The sequence below is a fragment of the Carassius gibelio genome, chromosome B21 (assembly GCF_023724105.1).
Source record: "Carassius gibelio isolate Cgi1373 ecotype wild population from Czech Republic chromosome B21, carGib1.2-hapl.c, whole genome shotgun sequence".
NCBI classification, from domain to species: Eukaryota; Metazoa; Chordata; class Actinopteri; order Cypriniformes; family Cyprinidae; genus Carassius; species Carassius gibelio.
The window spans coordinates 19086592-19104314 of record NC_068416.1 but is presented as its reverse complement, the minus strand read 5'-3'; the positions used below and the strand labels follow the sequence as shown (position 1 = coordinate 19104314).

At 36.7% G+C, this 17723-nt stretch overlaps 2 protein-coding genes across 6 annotated transcripts in view; one reads left to right on the top strand and one right to left on the bottom strand.

Annotated features, from left to right (window-relative positions):
* dnai1.2 (dynein, axonemal, intermediate chain 1, paralog 2) overlaps positions 1–17723 on the bottom strand; it is a 230406-nt gene that overhangs the window by 146540 nt on the left and 66143 nt on the right. The window lies entirely within an intron of this gene.
* vav2 (vav 2 guanine nucleotide exchange factor) overlaps positions 1–17723 on the top strand; it is a 178092-nt gene that overhangs the window by 113480 nt on the left and 46889 nt on the right. For all 5 annotated transcript variants that reach the window (XM_052588370.1, XM_052588372.1, XM_052588371.1 and 2 more), the window contains 2 exons: positions 739–797; positions 12756–12824. In XM_052588370.1, coding sequence (XP_052444330.1) covers positions 739–797; positions 12756–12824 — 128 coding nt within the window. The remainder of the gene's footprint in view (positions 1–738; positions 798–12755; positions 12825–17723) is intronic.

The window sequence follows — 17723 nt, the reverse complement described above, 5'->3', positions numbered from 1 at the left end:
GAGTGCACACAAGCTGTGCCACCACAGCCCATCATAACAACACAAGATTCTCTGTATTGTTTCAAATTATTGTTAGTGGCATCACTTGTTTTTTTGGTTTTTTTACAATTCTTAAGCATTACACTTATACTGTGTAGTTGTCTTACATAATGCATATTATAAACCAAAAAAAGCCCTGTTGTACAAATTTTTTTTGTGGATGTTTTTTTTTTTTTTTTTTTTGATTTCTTGCAATTCGATACAATACAATTGACATTACTTTTTATATTTCATTGTTGTAAATGCAAACAGTATTTTTTCTTTTTTTGTTCTACCACATGCTTACAGAATTAAAAATATCCAAAACTTCTCAATTAAAATAAATTGAACATTGAAAGTGATTTTTTTTTTTCATTATGTAAAATTTGTATATTATTTACAAATATTGGGGAGCTATGAAAAAATATGTTTAAATCAGGTTATTATTTTTTTTGGATAAAATAAATAACAAGTAATAATAAAATCTAGGAGCTGGACTTTTTTTTGTTAGTTTTTTTAGATAATTCTAGTGAATGTAGAACTATTAAAAACACCTGGCAGCTACAAAACACCTTTTTGTGAAACAGAAAATCTGAAAATGTTAAAATCGAATTGAAATTGATTTATGTTGATATTGACGTTAAAACCTAGTAGATTTTTCTGTAATTAGCTTTGAGTGACATTTCTCTGGCTAACCCAAACCTTCTCTTGTTCCCACAGGTGATCTCTGCGCTGTCCAGAATCTCCCACAACAGCATTGCACAGATCAAAGGCATCAGGTAACTGCCTTCCTCCACACAAGCTGATTGTGTTTCCTTTCAGTCGTGGTGTATCTCGAGTCTTTAGGGATCTTTCACAGTACTCTCTCGGGCTGCACCTTTTATGTGGCTCCATTCAAAGTGCCTGGAAGGGAGAAGCAGTTGGCACAGACTGCTGCATATGTGTGAAAGCTGTGGGCCAAAACCCGTGAAGTGTGTGGTTGTCGCTCCCCTCAGGTCTTTTCAGCGAGGAGGGAAACTGCCTCCCTGCTTTACAGGCGACTAGGATCACTTCCTGTCTCATTATTTGTGCAGTCCATTCGCCCCGCTCCACAAATAAAGCCTTTTATCCAGCGGGGTAATGAGCTGATGGAGCAAACCATTAGGCATTTTGCCAGAGCGGGGCGGAGGCAAGACAGGTCTGCCATTAGTCGGTGCAGCGTAACCGACTGAGGGGTGCCTAAATCACTTCCTGTCCTCACTGGGCACACTGCCGCAGAGAGATGGCCTGTTGATTTGTCAAAGTCAGAACTCAGTCATTGGAAGTGGAAGAATAAAATGATTTTCCATCGTAAATGTTGTTTGAAGTAATTAGAGGGAAGATCTGAAGATGGATCCTGGCGGCAGACACATCTGCTGTGAGTCAAATTTGCACCCCGAGCAAGTCTTCTGTACAAGCCATTTTAAGTGCACTGACTTGTGAGTTCGCATAATTTCTTGACTGTATACAGGAAGCAGTGAAAGGCGGCTTTGTTTTCATCGACACCGTGGCATGCGTCTCAGCTTTGATGGGGGAAACAGAATGCCTCTTTAGTGGTTATAACCCATATTTCTTTAAAAATTATTTTATTTCAGTCTGATGTTGGTGGTGTGTTTTATAGCATAGAATGAAGGATGCATAAAAAATGCTGTCTGTTTTATTTCCTCACAAAGCAAAAAAAAAAAATGTCTCAGTCTTGTTTGAGAACATTCCTCGCACACCCTTTTGGATTTGGTTTAAAGCTGCACGCGGATGTTTTTCTAGACAGATCTTAACATTCAGCCAAATTCCAGCACGCAAAATGCTAAATCAATGTTCACAAGACTGGATTTCAGAGTTAAAGTTTGGCTGCATTGTTTTATTAATGAAAAACTCTAAAGAGGGATGGCTCTCTAGCATCTGTTTACCTTTTGACCTCTCGGCTAGATTGGTTAATGGTTATTCTCAATGCCTGTTAATTAATTAGCCATCAAAAGACAGAGTGTCGTTTCACAGAAGGGAACTGTGACATTACACACAAAAAAAAATCTTGTTACTATTGCAGTTTTTTTTCTCTGTGCCGCTGCTTTTACATATGGAGGTCCTGCTACTATAATAAGTTCTTTCACTGAGTAGCAGGAACAAGGAAGGGTAAAGTGTAAGTCATTCATCATGTTTTCGCTCTGTAGTGCAGCACCTGTTGACGTGAGCTCTGGTTTCTCCTTTCTCAGCATAGTGTGTATCTAAACCACCGCTCTTTCTGATTCTGCATAGATTGTGTGGTTTGTTACATGGAAGTGAGCGTAGTTATGTTTCTCCACGATCTGTGAGTTCAAATAATCCTCCTTTTACTGTATTACTAAAAACATCAATGTTTACATTCAATTCATATTGTAGTTCTTTGTTCAGCACCAGGAACATAGTAGTTATACTGTCTGTTAACCCCCCAGCTTTCTCTAACTGAAATTAAACTTCATAAGTGACTTATTTTGGAACTCTGTGCATCATGCAAATAACACACAAGAGACTTGACTCTTCTCACAAGAAACTTGGATGCTTCAGTAAGCATATATAAATATATATAGTAAATACTAGTTTAAATTCTGCCTGCAGAATCAGCTTTCTAAGTTTTGGACCAGAGCTATTGTGTCCTCATTGCATAGGTCAGATTGTGGGTTGTATGTATGTATGTATTGTTTTGAATGAATGAGAGTTTGACCTACAGTATGTGTGAGATGTGAAACAGATGCCTATAGCCAACTTAACAGAGCAAATGTCATGATGCTCTTTTTTCTTGCTGTTTTATTGTGCGATGTTATGTTTTTTGATCGTGGACGATAAAAAAGTCTCCACTATCTACATTTGAAGAAGTATCGTATTATCTTCTATCAGCTGCAGTTCTGGCGCCACCGTCATATACTGTACAACCCCACATGCATTCACAGCAGTGTTAACTCCGCAGTAGAGTTACTCTCTCATTATTTGCATGTGCTTCTAATGTGCCCTAAAGCCTGTCAAACACTGCCTGATTACTGAACTAAGTTATCTTTTGTGCTAATACTGTCAAAACACACAAGGTTTACATGTAGACTCAGTTGGCTATGTCTAAAATGAAAGTAAACAGTTGAGATAAAAATGTATACGTGCCTGTATATTAGATGCGTGCAGGTCTTAAAGGGACAGTAGGCCTATTAAACATGCAGCCTACTGTCATTACTGTCAAGGAATAGATCACCCAAAAATTTAATTTCTGTCATTATTTACTCACTGTTACGTTGTCCCAAACCTGTATTAATTTATTTCTTGTGCTAAACACAAAAGAAGATATTTAGAAAATGTGGGTAACCATACAGTTGCTGGTCCACATTGAATTTGATAGTAGCAAAAAGTACTGTGGAAGTCACTGTGGACCAGCAACTGTTTGGTTTTCCACGTTCCTCAAAATAGCATTTATGTTCAGAAGAAGAAAGAAACTGATTCAGGTTTAAAACCACTTTTTAGTGAGTAAATGGTGGTATAAAAATAAAACACTATGACAGATTTGACAGACAGCTGACAGAATTTATTTTTGGGTAACTATTCCTTTAACGTTAATAAAACAACAAAACAGAAAGAGAAAAATTACTCCCTGCTCTTGACTGAAGAAATGTAATACAGTTGCTTTAGGAAACTAGTTTATATAATGTTTTATTCTATGTTTGTTCATTCAGTTTCTTGAATTCTCCTGCTAAATACACCTATTGTACCTGAAAGTAAAGCACTGTTTGTTTTATTTGTATATTATGTGTAGTTGTAATGTGTGTGTATGTATGTATATATACTTAGACGTGCACATCTACAGAATGTCACTCACTCACATGCATAATGCCAAACTGTACACTTTAAATATGCAGTAGCTACATCGACTTATGTACATAACAGCCAGTCATGCCCAATTCACCTTGACCTATTTACACATGTTAGATGATTGCTGTGCATTATGAATGCATAAATGCACACACTGTGCGAAAGATGATGTTGTCATGTCTTATACAAAGACAAGCAAAACAGAGGAATGACAGAACACAAATGGTTAAGCTCCTGGTGTTTGATAGAAGATAAAGATTTCAGTTTGAAGCTGCTGGAAAGCATCAGATAATCCTCTGCATCCACTCAGCGTTCTGCTTTATTGATTTCTCTGGTCATACACACTGCTCTTCTATGCATCGTGGAAGTGCTGTATCTCACTCAGTCTTTATCAAGTCCTGAGAGAAAACCAGAGTCTGCTGATGGAGTGATCAGATGGATGCTCTCTTCTGATCATCCCTCCAGTGATATTCCAGTATGAGCCGGACGGGATCAGGTGATCTGGGCTGCTTTGGATACAGAGGGATAAATGAGCTCCTGTGTTTTGTAGAATATCAGTATACTCAACTACTGCATGCAGTTTTTTTCAGGTGATGAAAAATCAAAGTTATTACTAATGAGAAAAAAATAGGAGATATTATGGAGGAATTAGAATTAAATTTAGCAGAATTTAAAATTTAGTATTAATTTTTTTTTTAATGAAATTAAAATTTAGCATATTTTAAATGCATATTTCTGGTCCTCCTGTTCATAAAAGTGCATGTTATTTAAAAAACGTTAACATCTATACATCATAATACAGCAAGACTAAAAATATAAACAAAGCATTTTTGAACAAATAGGTTATGATTCAGTGACTCCTTCATAAAAAAGTAATTTGTTGTCACTAGGCCTGGACCAGAATATTCAATTATTCAAATATCCATTCGGTGGGTTGGCTTTCACTTTTACATTTTGAGATTCAAATATTTTATTTTAGTTTATTTTTTTCTTGAACACTTGGCATCCCCCGCAAAATGATTTGTCATAAGCTCTTGAATATGAATCACCCATGAGTGAACGTCATGAACAAAAATGCAGAAGACCTCAGATGTGGGAGCACTTTAAATTGAGTGAGGACAAGAAAAAGGCAGTGTGCCAAATATGCGATTTGAAACTGGTCTACCACAACATCACATTGAGTTTAAAGTAGTTTTTAGTAGTTCGCCTATAGTACAGTATATGGTTGGTTTAAAAAAACAAGCTGCTTTTATCCATCATGTTTGTCAGTAATTTTACACAATGATAAAAATGTGCACTTAATTTGCTTGGAAAATACTTGGGAATACGGCAGTCATAAAAAATGTACAGTACTACTAATGATAATTTGTCTATATTAGAAGTATTGCTCTTAACAGACCTGTTTGTTTTGTATCACTAGTGCAGTGTCCGTTCTCGGAACATATAAGCGCTCCCTGCATGAGGTGCACTGCTTCTGGCTCGTGCTATTCTGTAGTTTATTCAAAGTTATTCATTCGAACGTGTCGCATGTACATATTGCACCAAAATGTGACACTGCACACCCTTGGGTCCGCAGAAACACACCTGCCAAGGGTGAAGACGATTGAATGAAAGGTTCTCGACATAATAATAATGCAAACAGACAGACACACACACACAGAGATTCCTGCTTTTATTACACCATGTCTCGGAATTTGTGTCAGTACATCATAAATAGAACACAGCAGCAGTTTACGGTCAGAAATTTGTCATGCCATGGCGTCCGGTGTAGACACGGTGTTGAGAGAAAAATATGTTCAACCCCCTCCCTCTGAAGCTTCGAATATTCAGTGTCGATTACTACTGAATCCTTGAAGCACAAAAACTGATATTCAGACCAGCCCTAGTTGCTACCCAAAGGAGTAACAATGTAACCTGCATTATTTTTTTTTAAAACTTATTTATTTATTTGTTAGACAGAAATCGTGTAAAATAAATAATTTAATTAATGAGATATAAATGTTTATTTCATGAAATATTAATCACTGAAAATCTAATTTAATTGAACACTAAGGCTTATTGTATAATGTTTAAAAAAAAACACTCAAATTATCTTAACAACACATTTTCATATAAACAGTAATGTTACACTCCATAAATGTGATGTATAGTTGTATAGACTCTTTCAGCATGAATGAGGAGCTTTAGCTGGTTTTGTAATCACACTGCAGTATGTTTTCTAATCTTGTGAAATCTAATAGAAAATGAATCAGTTTCACACCCCCCCGTGCATCTTTTGTTCACTTCATGGAACCAACTGCTGAATGCTTCAGATGTTTCAATATTCTTCAAGCTCTTCTGAGCCGCCACTCTCGGAATAGAGAGCAAATATCTGTTTCTGTGAGATAAAAACCCAGGGATACTGTTTGCTTGGACATAATCGAAATTGGAAAGAGACTGATGTGTCTGCCAAATCCAATTAAAGCGAGTATTGGCCTGATGTGTTTCAGGCTGTAATCATTGAGGGATGGTAGCAGCTTTCATATTATTCTGATTTCTAATGATCAAGTTTGTCAGAGCTCCTGACTTTGTGTGTGGGTGAGTTTTCCTGTGTCTGCGCATAATTGTTTGGGTTTTTTTTTTTGATTGTCAATGCACAGTGTCTATGTTTGTGCTGTTAATGATGCCTGCGGGTTTAGGAAGTGAATGGTTTTGGCTAAAAACAATGACAAAAAGCGAATGTTTAATGTCAACTAATTAAGCACACCACAGTAGGGTATTGTAACGTGATCTCTATTTAGCACAGCACCTGTGCCAAAAGTTGGATTATGATGGAAGGATGGATGGATAGAATGATTTTTGTCCTTCTCTCTTTTTGAAACTAAATATATTATATACTCACTGATCAGTATACAGCATATAGGTTCATATGATTTCCACGATGTGGAAAACACGGATGGAATCGTGAAATCCAGTCATAAAAACTAAATTTACTGTATAATGCAGAATGTCACAGAATTGACCAAATTTACCTTCACAGCAACACGTCAAAAGAAAAGTTTGGTTTAACTTGAAGGAATCGTGACAGAAATATTACTTAATGAAATGATAATAATACTACTATTCATAATAGTAGTAATACAGTTATTATTAAAACATTATTTTAAAGGAATACTTACCAGATTATTTGCAAAAAAATAAATAAAAATTATAATACCCAACACAGCATTTCTGTAAAAAAAAAAAAAAGAAAGAAAGAAAGAAAAGAATAATAAATTAGCATTTTTCCCTTAAAATCAATTAATTAGAGATGCTTTTGATTATTAATATTTAATGAAACTATTAAAATAGAATCTATTAAATACATGTAAAACAGAATTTGGTTAAAAAAAGTTACACTTGCTTTGTGATTAATAAATGTAGGACTGTCAGTTTACCGCTTTAATTAATTAGTTATGAAAAATAACGCAATTAAAATATTTTAAGCTAACGCACTGGCCCCGCCTCCAGACCTGTACATCATCCTACATTTCATATAGTTGACTGTTCAGAAAAATATGCAGTACCATAAATGCAGTTATGCAATAACATTTAATATATTGGTGCAAAAATGGCCATGTATGTGTTTTTGCCTCATATTTACATCATATGATAAGCGATATTAACGTTACAGGAGCAACAAGAGAAATAGGCCTGTCACATGAGTGCTTTTTGTAAAATATCACGAGTAAAACAGTTCAGTAAATAAGAAGTTGATATTGTGTTATATTTTAAGCATAATATTATGTTTTTGCTGAGAACACATTACCTTTAAAGCCAATTGGAGAGTTGTTGTGCATCTCAGAGCAACAGCAGTGTTTAGTTTCTGAATGAATCCAGGTTTTGAACTAATCGAGTGAATCAATGATTCACAGGCCCACAGAGAGAGCCATTTACATCATTCCTGAATGAATCAGCCATTTGAATGAACCATAAAGGCATTTACCGCCGCCTGCTGGCAGACTTAGTTTCTTATTTAGAGTATATCATAAAAAAACAATAAACATTAAAGGGGTTAGTTCACCCAAAAAAAAAAAAAAAACATTAACTAATTGTGACAGAAACAAAGGTGTTTAAGTTACCAGTGACTTTCATTGTATGAAAAAAAATACTGAGATGTTTTTTCAAATGATCTTCTTTTATGTTCCATAGTTTATGTTATAGCCAGAATAGTCTAGCAGTCTAACATTTTGTTATAGCCTAAATGCTTATGTGTAATTAATTTTATGTTGAATCAAATCAGATATTTATTTCTAAAGCTACAATTTGTAATGTTTTCTTGATTTCTCATTTATTACAAAAACAAATTCTGTAAATAATCTTTTATGGGTATTTTCACAGTCAGATTCATTTTGCGATTAATTAGAATAATTAATCAAGACATATTTTTAATCGACTGACAGCCCTAATAAAATGTAATTTATGCATTAAAGCAGAGCATAGAAAAAATGGAATCTAGAAAAATGTAAATGCGAAAAAAAGGAATTTGGGGAAAAATATAAAATGGATTACATAGGGCCCTAGACATTTAACAGTTTAGATGAGCAAACAGTGGTAATTAATTATATCTCAAAATGCTCATAAATGCTGGAAAATCCCACAGAGATATGGTAACTAAACTGTTGGTTTACAGTTGCTTTGACAGGAGATGTGGAAAACAGTGTTTAATTCACGATTAATTAGTGTGACATTTGTGAGCAGGTTTAACCTTCTTTTATTATAAATGCATCTGTAGCAGATGAGGAGGAAGTCGTTTTGAACCAAGATGTTTAATTAGCGATTCATTTGATGAAGCCTTGTAAGCAGGCTAATTATTTTGCTATCAGCAATTATTCCATCACGCGATACAAAATCTTTGTGTTATGAGTTCAGCATGGTGATAGTCGCTCATCAAAATACATCTGAGTGGAACATTTATTCTTTCACCTCAAAGACAAAATGCATCCATTTGGAGGTTGTTTTACTGCCAACAATGACTTGTGATGCATTGTAATAAGGAAATAAAAGATGTGGCCACTATCTACATTTGAGCTTGTAATGGTGATGTTTTGACATCTTTTTAACCTTGATTGCATGTCCTTAGTCGGTGCTTGAACTAGAGTTGTTCCGATTCCGATACTAGTATCGGAAATATCTCCGATACCACAACAAATTCTGGCATCGGCATCGGCGAGTACATGAACCCATATACCGATCCGATACCATTTTCTTAAAAAAGACCTAGTTATGACCGCAAGCTTTGCCTAACCGCTGCACGGTTCTTCTTCGCTGCTCAAAATGCATTGAAAACACAGGAAGTTGTGCTGTGTTGCCACAAGCAACCCCTGTTTAGAGCAGCGAAGAAGAAATGAAAACGCGTTAGCAGCCCTTATCTATATATGACTGGATCACTCATCACATTCTAAACTGCCAAAAGACAGTGAAACCGCTACTATATTATAGATCAGTGGTTAGCAGTATGTCTCTGTAGTACCGGTAGTTACAGACTCTCGAGTATATTCAGTACCGGCAACTGCGTTCAGTCGCTTCCGTGTAAGTCAAAACGCAGGGCTCCAGACAGTAGCCGAATATATACTAGTGTCTGTGAATATTAAACTGCAAAATACTATTTAAATATTACTCCCGCAAAATCTACATCTCTGTGGGTGACTGGCACAGATGCGCGAGAGCTCGCTGTTTTGTAGTCTCTGCTGTGTGTCATGAGGACACGAACGCATAAACCGTCACTTCATGAGAATTTACCGTTTCATTTGAGAATACTGTCATATCATAAACACAGACACTCAAAGATCTTCATGGCAGCCCATTAAAATAAATGTTTGGTTTACATGAGTAAATTGACAATATATAAAGCTACTGTTGTAGCCTACAGTAATAATAATACATCTCTATAATAATAATAATTATGCCTAGATGGTTGCTTGTTTTTTACTTGTTTTTTACTTTATCTGATTATCTGATTAATAGATCTTTTTTTATATTCCTAGACTTATTTGTTGCAGTTTTTTTATACAGTTATATTGTAAAACTTAAATACCTTTTTTAGTTTGCGGTGTTAGATTTTTGGCTGCATTTGAAGTTCTTTTTTGCATAAGAAAATAAATAATACTGTCAAATTCATGTTAGATAATAAAAATACTGTAATAAATACAGTAGTTCACCATGTATTTGTTCATGTTTTATTGAGGGATCTGTCTGAAGCACACCATAAAAAAATTCTAGCAATTTACACAGGGCTAGTAGTATATACAGCTGTATATACAGATATACACCCAGGTATCGGATCAGTACTCGGTATCGGCCGATACCCTGAGCCCAGGTATCGGAATCGGTATCGGGAAGAGAAAAAGGGTATCGGAACATCTCTAGCTTGAACGCAACCCACAGAGTAAAGCATACCACTCTATTCATATCTTCTTTTTATATTCACATGCATGTGAATTTATTTGACATATATACATCCAAATGGCGTGCATTTGTCTATAGGGCTGACTGGCAGCAGCTTTAATGTTAAATGTTATAGTGATGTGCTCTGTAATCTGTCAGAGAGCATCTCTCTCTCTCTCTTCTCTGTCCATCAGAAGGCAGCGCATCCTTGAGTGTCGTGTTGTCGGGAGGTGTGAGGTGAGGAGTTGGTCACATTGTCAGGGTGTATGTATGTTTATTAGTCTGCTGTTGTGTGGGTGGGGATGTCCGATGTCAGCATTGGTTAAGTAAGGGGGCTCTTTGTGTGCCTGACCTAAAAAAAATGTAAAATTATAAAAAGCACAAGTGACAGTTTGCTTAGATCATGTGTTAAAGCCTGCTAGTAATATGACTCAAGGTCACAGCCTTTCCTACCCTATAGCTCTATATTTCTCTCTCTCTCTCCTTTTCTCCCTCCATCACTGCTGTTTGACAGGTCTGTAGGGACTGAAACACAGTGTAGTTATGATTGAAGAGATGGCCTTCTGTCAACATGAGGTTGAACTTGATTTTTACAATTTCTGAAGAAAAATGTCAAAAGTCCATGCCTGTGCATAACTCACTGGGAGTGTCAGTGATCCTCCAGGGGGGCTCAAGATAACTTAAAATATAATAAATTAACAAATTATATGATTAATATGTGAAATCATTTAAATGTATATAAATAAACAGCCACTCTGTTGTAGGTCTATGTATTCTGTGATATTATGTGTTTCGGAGCAGCTCAAGCTGTTTTGCGCAGTGTAAAATAACCTAAAAAAACTAAATGGTGGCTCAAAAACTGTATGACGCACATTTACAAACTACAGCTCAAAGCCAGTGTTGCGCAATGGATGACGATTGTTATCAAGGTAAAGACGATTACAGAGACATACAGGAGCAACATTAAGTGAGCGTGTGTCTGTTATTATTGATGCTCAAATGAATGTGTGCTCTCGCCATACTGATCACTATAACATATTTCTGCTTGAACACAGTTCAGTATATTCACGGTTTGCCTCCATTAGTCACAACGAGAAAGCTGACGTTCCTTTTTATAGCTGTTTAATTTACTCATGGACAGGGACATCAACAACGACACCGTAGAACTAAATAAACAGGACGAATACATAACAAACATCAGTCACACATTCATTTACATGGAAAACATGCGTACGGCTTTAAACTCGTAAATGAACAAAAAATACATCCACATATCACTTTTGCCTACTTGTGAACTGAGAGAAAGGTTCACATTTTTCTTGAATGGTTTATATTCACAAAGAGAAATATCTTAATCCTTGTGATAATGCCATTGCATATTGGTGACAAAACAATGACATACAAAGCAAGATGAGAATAATTTAGTAAATTTTGTAAATCATCTGCCAGCATCTTGTCTTTCTCACCTCACTCTTCTTGTCAGTCAGCTCCACTCACTCTCCTCACGTGATAAATGAAATCCGATCTGTGATGGACTGTCGTTCGTAACGCTGCATTGATGGGTTGGTTGCTAGACTATTCTGGATAGTTGTTTGGAGGATGCTTGGGATTCTGGTTTATTTTAATCTCTAATAATCAGCCATAGTAGGAAATGCATTTTTATGGAAGTGAAGCCGCATAAAAGCCTGTGTCGTGCCATTTACGGCCTGACGAATGTAGCGTATTAAAAGCATATATAGCTCATTTCATTTCACACAACAGCAGCTAAGTTAAGAATTGGCTCTTTCCAGTCATGATGTGAATAGCTCCATAAAGCCGTGATGTTTTGTGTTGGGTGGAAACTCTGCATTATTCAAAGGTGTGAATCACGCCTATTAAATTGTAGTGACTTTGAGGCATACCTTATACACACTAAAGTGAAAGTGACAAGGCTTGCCTCAAAATCACTTTATTTTCCATGCCTCATGTTTTCTGCATGCCGCACAGCACCTTTTGCCCCTCATAATATGTGAGATTAAGTGATTTGATGAGATCTCTGGAGGAAGAGCCATGCCATTAATCGAATAATTGATCGGTCCTCCATTTGCAGCTTTCTAATTGGCCGGTGAATGTTCTTGAGCCCCTTTTTTAAAACCCCAGTGGGTCGGCTCTCTGAGGAGTCTAGAGTCTAACCCATAGTTATTAAGAAAAAGGCTGAAGTGTTTGCGTTTAGGTGTCTCTGTCAAACTGCAATAGCCTCTGTCATTCAGTCCTGCCACCGCCTTTTCACTGTGCCTGCTGTATTCTGTCAGAAATCAGATAAATGTCTTTGAAACATCTGTCATATTGTTACAAACGTCAATCACAGAGGAGGTGGAAGGCTCATGAATAAACCCACCTGTTGAATTATGGATGTTATAGCAGTCAATTGTGCTGTATTCTTTCCTTTCTCTGTGTGCGGTGGCTAATGCTCTCTTTCTCATCTCTTCTCTCTCTCTCTCTCTCCCCAGGCCCTTTCCATCAGAGGACACAGCGTTGAATGAAGATGATGTGTACCGGAGCTTGGAGGAGCTGGCAGAGTAAGTGTTTTAAATCATAGAAACAGAATATAATGGTAATGAATAAATAGTCTCTCATTTTTACTCTTCACTGTGTATTTTCAGTTCACTGGCTATTAAGGTTCCTGAAGGTGTGGTCACATTTCAATGAAATTTTGTGGACAAAAAAGATTAATTGTTTATTATCAGTAATCTAGAGAGGTAAGATGTCACTTTCAAACCAAGAAGCTTTCTGTTGGTCAGCACAGCAAATTTGTTGCCAATGTGAATGAGCAATATCTGCGTGGGGAATTTTTTTGCAAAACTGTACTCTTTAATTTCTATTGAAATTACTACAAAATTTCACCAAGAAACTATAAATGAGACCACACCTTTTTAAAATGTATTCTCCTAAGGTCACACATACCGTTTTTTCCGGACTATAAGTCACACTTTTTTTCATAGTTTGGCTGGTTCTGCGACTTCTAGTCAGGTGCGACTTACTTATCAAAATTAATTTGACATGAACCAAGAGAAATGAACCAAGAGAAAACTTTACCGTCTATCACTGCGAGAGGGCGCTCTATGCTGCTCAGTGCTCCTGTAGTCTACACTGAGCAGTTCAGTTCAGTTTATTTATATAGCACATTTAAAAACAACCATGGTTGACCAAAGTGCTTAACAATGTCTAGAAAAGAAAACTAGAGAGTCACATACAAATAAAACAAATACAGTAAAAACATACCAATGTCACAGCTCAGCTTGATATAAAAGCCAAGGATTACAAGTGTGTCTTAAGAAATGACTTAAAAATTCGAACAGAATGAGCAGTTCTTATTTGTACAGGTAAACTATTCCACAAATTAGGTGCCACCACTGAAAAAGCCCGGTCACCTTTATTTTTTAACTTAGTTCTTGGAACACTGAGGAGCACCTGACTGGATGACTTCAATGCTTTAAAGGGGGCATGGACATTTAAAAGCTCTGATAAATACGCAGGTGCCAACCCATTTAAAATCTTAAAAACAAACAATAAAATCTTGAAATCAATCCTGAAGCGGACAGGAAGCCAGTGTAGTGAAGCTAGGACAGGGCTAATGTGCTCATACTTTTTAGTCCCAGTCAAAAGCCGAGCTGCTGCATTTTGGACTAACTGTAAGCGTTGAAGAGATGACTTATCCAGACCAACATATAAGGAGTTAAAGTAGTCTAGTCTAGATGTTATAAAAGCATGAATTACACTTTCAAACTCCTTACGTGGCAGGTAGGGCTTGACTTTAGCTAACAGTCTTAGTTGAAAGAAACTGGCTTTTACAACAGAACTAATCTGTTTTTCAAATTTAAAAGCACTGTCAAAAATCACACCGAGATTCTTGGTAAATGGACGAACATATAACCCTAAATTACCAAGTGCATCTACACAAGCACTTAAATCCCCAGGACGACCAAACACAACAATCTCAGTATTATTTTCATTAAGACAAAGAAAGTTCTGATCCAACCATATTTTTAAATCTTTCAGGCAATTCAGTAATGAAAGAAATGAAGCTTTGTTATTAGTATTGACAGGCAAATAAATCTGTACATCATCTGCATAACAGTGAAAAGTGATATTGTGCTTTCTAAAAATATACCCCAAGGGCAGCATATACCAAGAAAACAACATAGGGCCCAATACTGACCCTTGAGGGACGCCACAAAAAAGAGGGTGGGCAGATGATGAAAATTCACCAAGGTGAACAGAAATACTTCTGTGAGAGCAGTATAGAGCGCCCTCTCGCGGCTGTAGACGGTAATGTTTTCTCTTGGTTCTTGGTTCTAAATAAATGCGACTTATATTCCAGTGCGACTTATAAATGTTTTTTTCCTCGTCATGACGTATTTTTTGACTGATGCGACTTATACTTAGGTGGGACTTATGGTCCGAAAAATACGGTATGTGCCATTGTCATATAGTATTTTATATTTTTGTCAGCTGTGATTGGCATGAACCAGCAGCATTAGTTTGTGATCTCTAGATATGCATTACGATTGTTTTTTGTGATTTCTGGGAAGTATTTCCATTGGTATATCAGTATAATCCTTGGAATTAATTAGATTTTAAGACTATACTTTATAATATGACAATGCCATGTCAGAAGTAGCTATACTCAAGTTCAAATTTCGCGCTTCCTACCTCTAAGCATTAGAGTCATGCCATCGTCAAATTATGAAGTCACTGAATTTGCCCAGAAGGCTGTTCCAGTGGTTATTTTAGGTGACTAGGATGTGGTAGAATTCCATGTTCAGTATTTATGGAGTGCAGCATTTATTAGTTAACTAACTGAATGCAACTGGAATGGAATTACATGATTTATTAGTCACATCTGCACCCCTCCCTCCCAGTTTCTGACTGGTCCAGTAACCCTGGTACAAATAGGCAGGCAGTAAAAGCTCTTCCAGTTACCAAGGCTATGGCATGCCATGCTTGGAGCGTGGCAGGATGACAGTGTGGGCGTTAAGAGGAGTGAGGGAGAATGAGGCTGGGGGTTGTGACAGTGGTGACAGGCCTGATTCCTCGCTGATTAATTGTGAATAATTAGGCAGCTGGGTGGATAGGTGTCATTTATCAGAGGAGGACGGCGTGACACAAGCGTGTTAGTGCAGACTGCAGACATTAAACCTCTCACAAGGCCTGTTACAAACTTCTGTGGAGCTGTAAATGGAGATGAGTTTATGTCAGACCTCAACAGTCTCCATTAAATAGCAGCCCAAAGAAACATAGCCCCTGTGCTTCTTGTTTTGAGCCATTATAAAGTGATGGAAGACAATTAGTGCAAATAAAAAGTGTGATCTGTCCTCGTGGTCAACACCTTATTGTCACAAACTTGTTTTGTTGAAAGATTTTTATTGGGCATTACAAAGAGACATGACATTGAGGGGGGGCAGGATCAGGCTGGATTTGAACCTAGGATCTGGACTAGAGGTTTTGCTTCAGTGTATCCTTCTGTAAACAGAAGGGATTAACAGAACAGCTTTATGCTACATGTGAGAGCAACAAAGAAACATGAAGTAATGCAAAAAGATAAGAAAACACTTTAAGGATAACAGTAATGTCTGCACCATGACCCTAGGCCAGGGCTTTAATACTGAAAAAAACAACAACAACAAGACTACATGTACATGACCACAGAAAAACATTGATTGATTTGTTTTTAATGACTGTCAAACATATATATGTTTATACATGTATATAGTTTTTTTTAGATTTATTCTACAATATTGCTGCAAACTGCAGCAAATCAGTATTATTTTGCATTTTATGCCATTTTCTTTTGTACAGTAGTTCTTTTTTATGATATATACATATATATATATATATATATATATATATATATATATATATATATATATATATAAATCTTTCGATCCGGTGCCAATTTCGATACCTCAGTTTCGATACTGGTTCCTAACGATACTTTTTTCGATACCATATGTTTTAAAATCCATTTCAACATCAACACAAATACATGAAACACAAAACTTTTATTTTTCACCTTAATTAAAACAATTTCTGGTAACACTTCACACTCAGGATAACATTATTAATACAACTGGTTGTGCTTTTTGGATAGGAGTGCGCCATTCAGGGGCAGACTGGGACCAAAAAGTGGCCCTGGACTTTATGGCCCACAGAAGCCCACCACATCATAACGCAAACGCTCCTGTTTTGATTTAATTTATTAATTTAATATTTAAGTAAACAGTTTGGGGATTTTAACCAATATGGCAACTGATCCTCCGTAAAAAAAAAAAAAAAAAAAGAACAACAGCTGTTCATTTAGCGACTCCTAGTGAGCTATACATGCTCATCAAGACACAAACATTATTCTAGAACTCACACTTTGCATTCAGTTATCAGGTCCATACAAATCATGCATGAAGTTTATAAACTCAAACGATAGCTTTATGTGCTTTACAGATGAACTTGAAGTCTTTATTCATTCGAGATGTTCAATAATAGATAATCTTTGGCAAGTTCATGATCCGTTAGTGAACCGATGATTCTTTTGAGTCAATCTTTTAAAAGAATTATTTATTTTGTTTAACGAAACCAGTGTGGAAACCAGTATTTCACAAACTGGATAGATCTGAGGTGCAGGGCTCGCAAAATCTCTAGCCCCACGTCCCGAGGCTGTTGTGTTTTCCAGTCTGATGGGCTATCGTGAATAGTGATGTAAAATTCCTAACTTGATTCCCGTTGTTCACTCGCTTGAAGGGGTGAAACGGATCGTAGCTGATCGTTTGCATTCGTTTCTAAATATTGCTGATTCAAGCGTTTTAAACAATTCGCGCGCGTTGAGCTTGCACTCACTCATTCAAAGCATTTCAGACAATGCGCGTACAGATAATGAATTCATCTTTCGCGTTTCGTAGCTTCTGAGTGAACACATACACACAATTATATCAAAATAATTGTCTCTGCAAGTATTCTCGTAAACACAGTCGGTTATGTTTTAAGTGAACGTATACAGTGGCCTGCTGCTTAGAGAAATTCGCTGTACCGGATAAATCTGTCTCTCTCTCTGTTTTTTAGACAACGTGATGGGGGCGTGTTTCAAGATACGTAATGGAGTAGACCAAACTAAACAGGGAGGGAGGGCAAGCCGGCTTTGGTTGCAATACTCTTATCGCATATGTTGCACTTTGCTAAGAGTGCATATGTTGCACTCTTATCGCATATGTTGCACTTTTATAAAGTGTAGCCACACTTTAGACCTTTTGATACTGTAAAACGGAAACGTTTTGAGAAAAAACAACTACACTTGTGTTGTGTGACTACGAGTATCTTCAAAAATCCTCCCCGTCAAGTCACGTGGTGGTCGACAGCCATTCACGGCGAATCTAGGTCCTTACATGCACGTATGCTACAAGCTCACACAGACACAGCCGCTTGGCAAA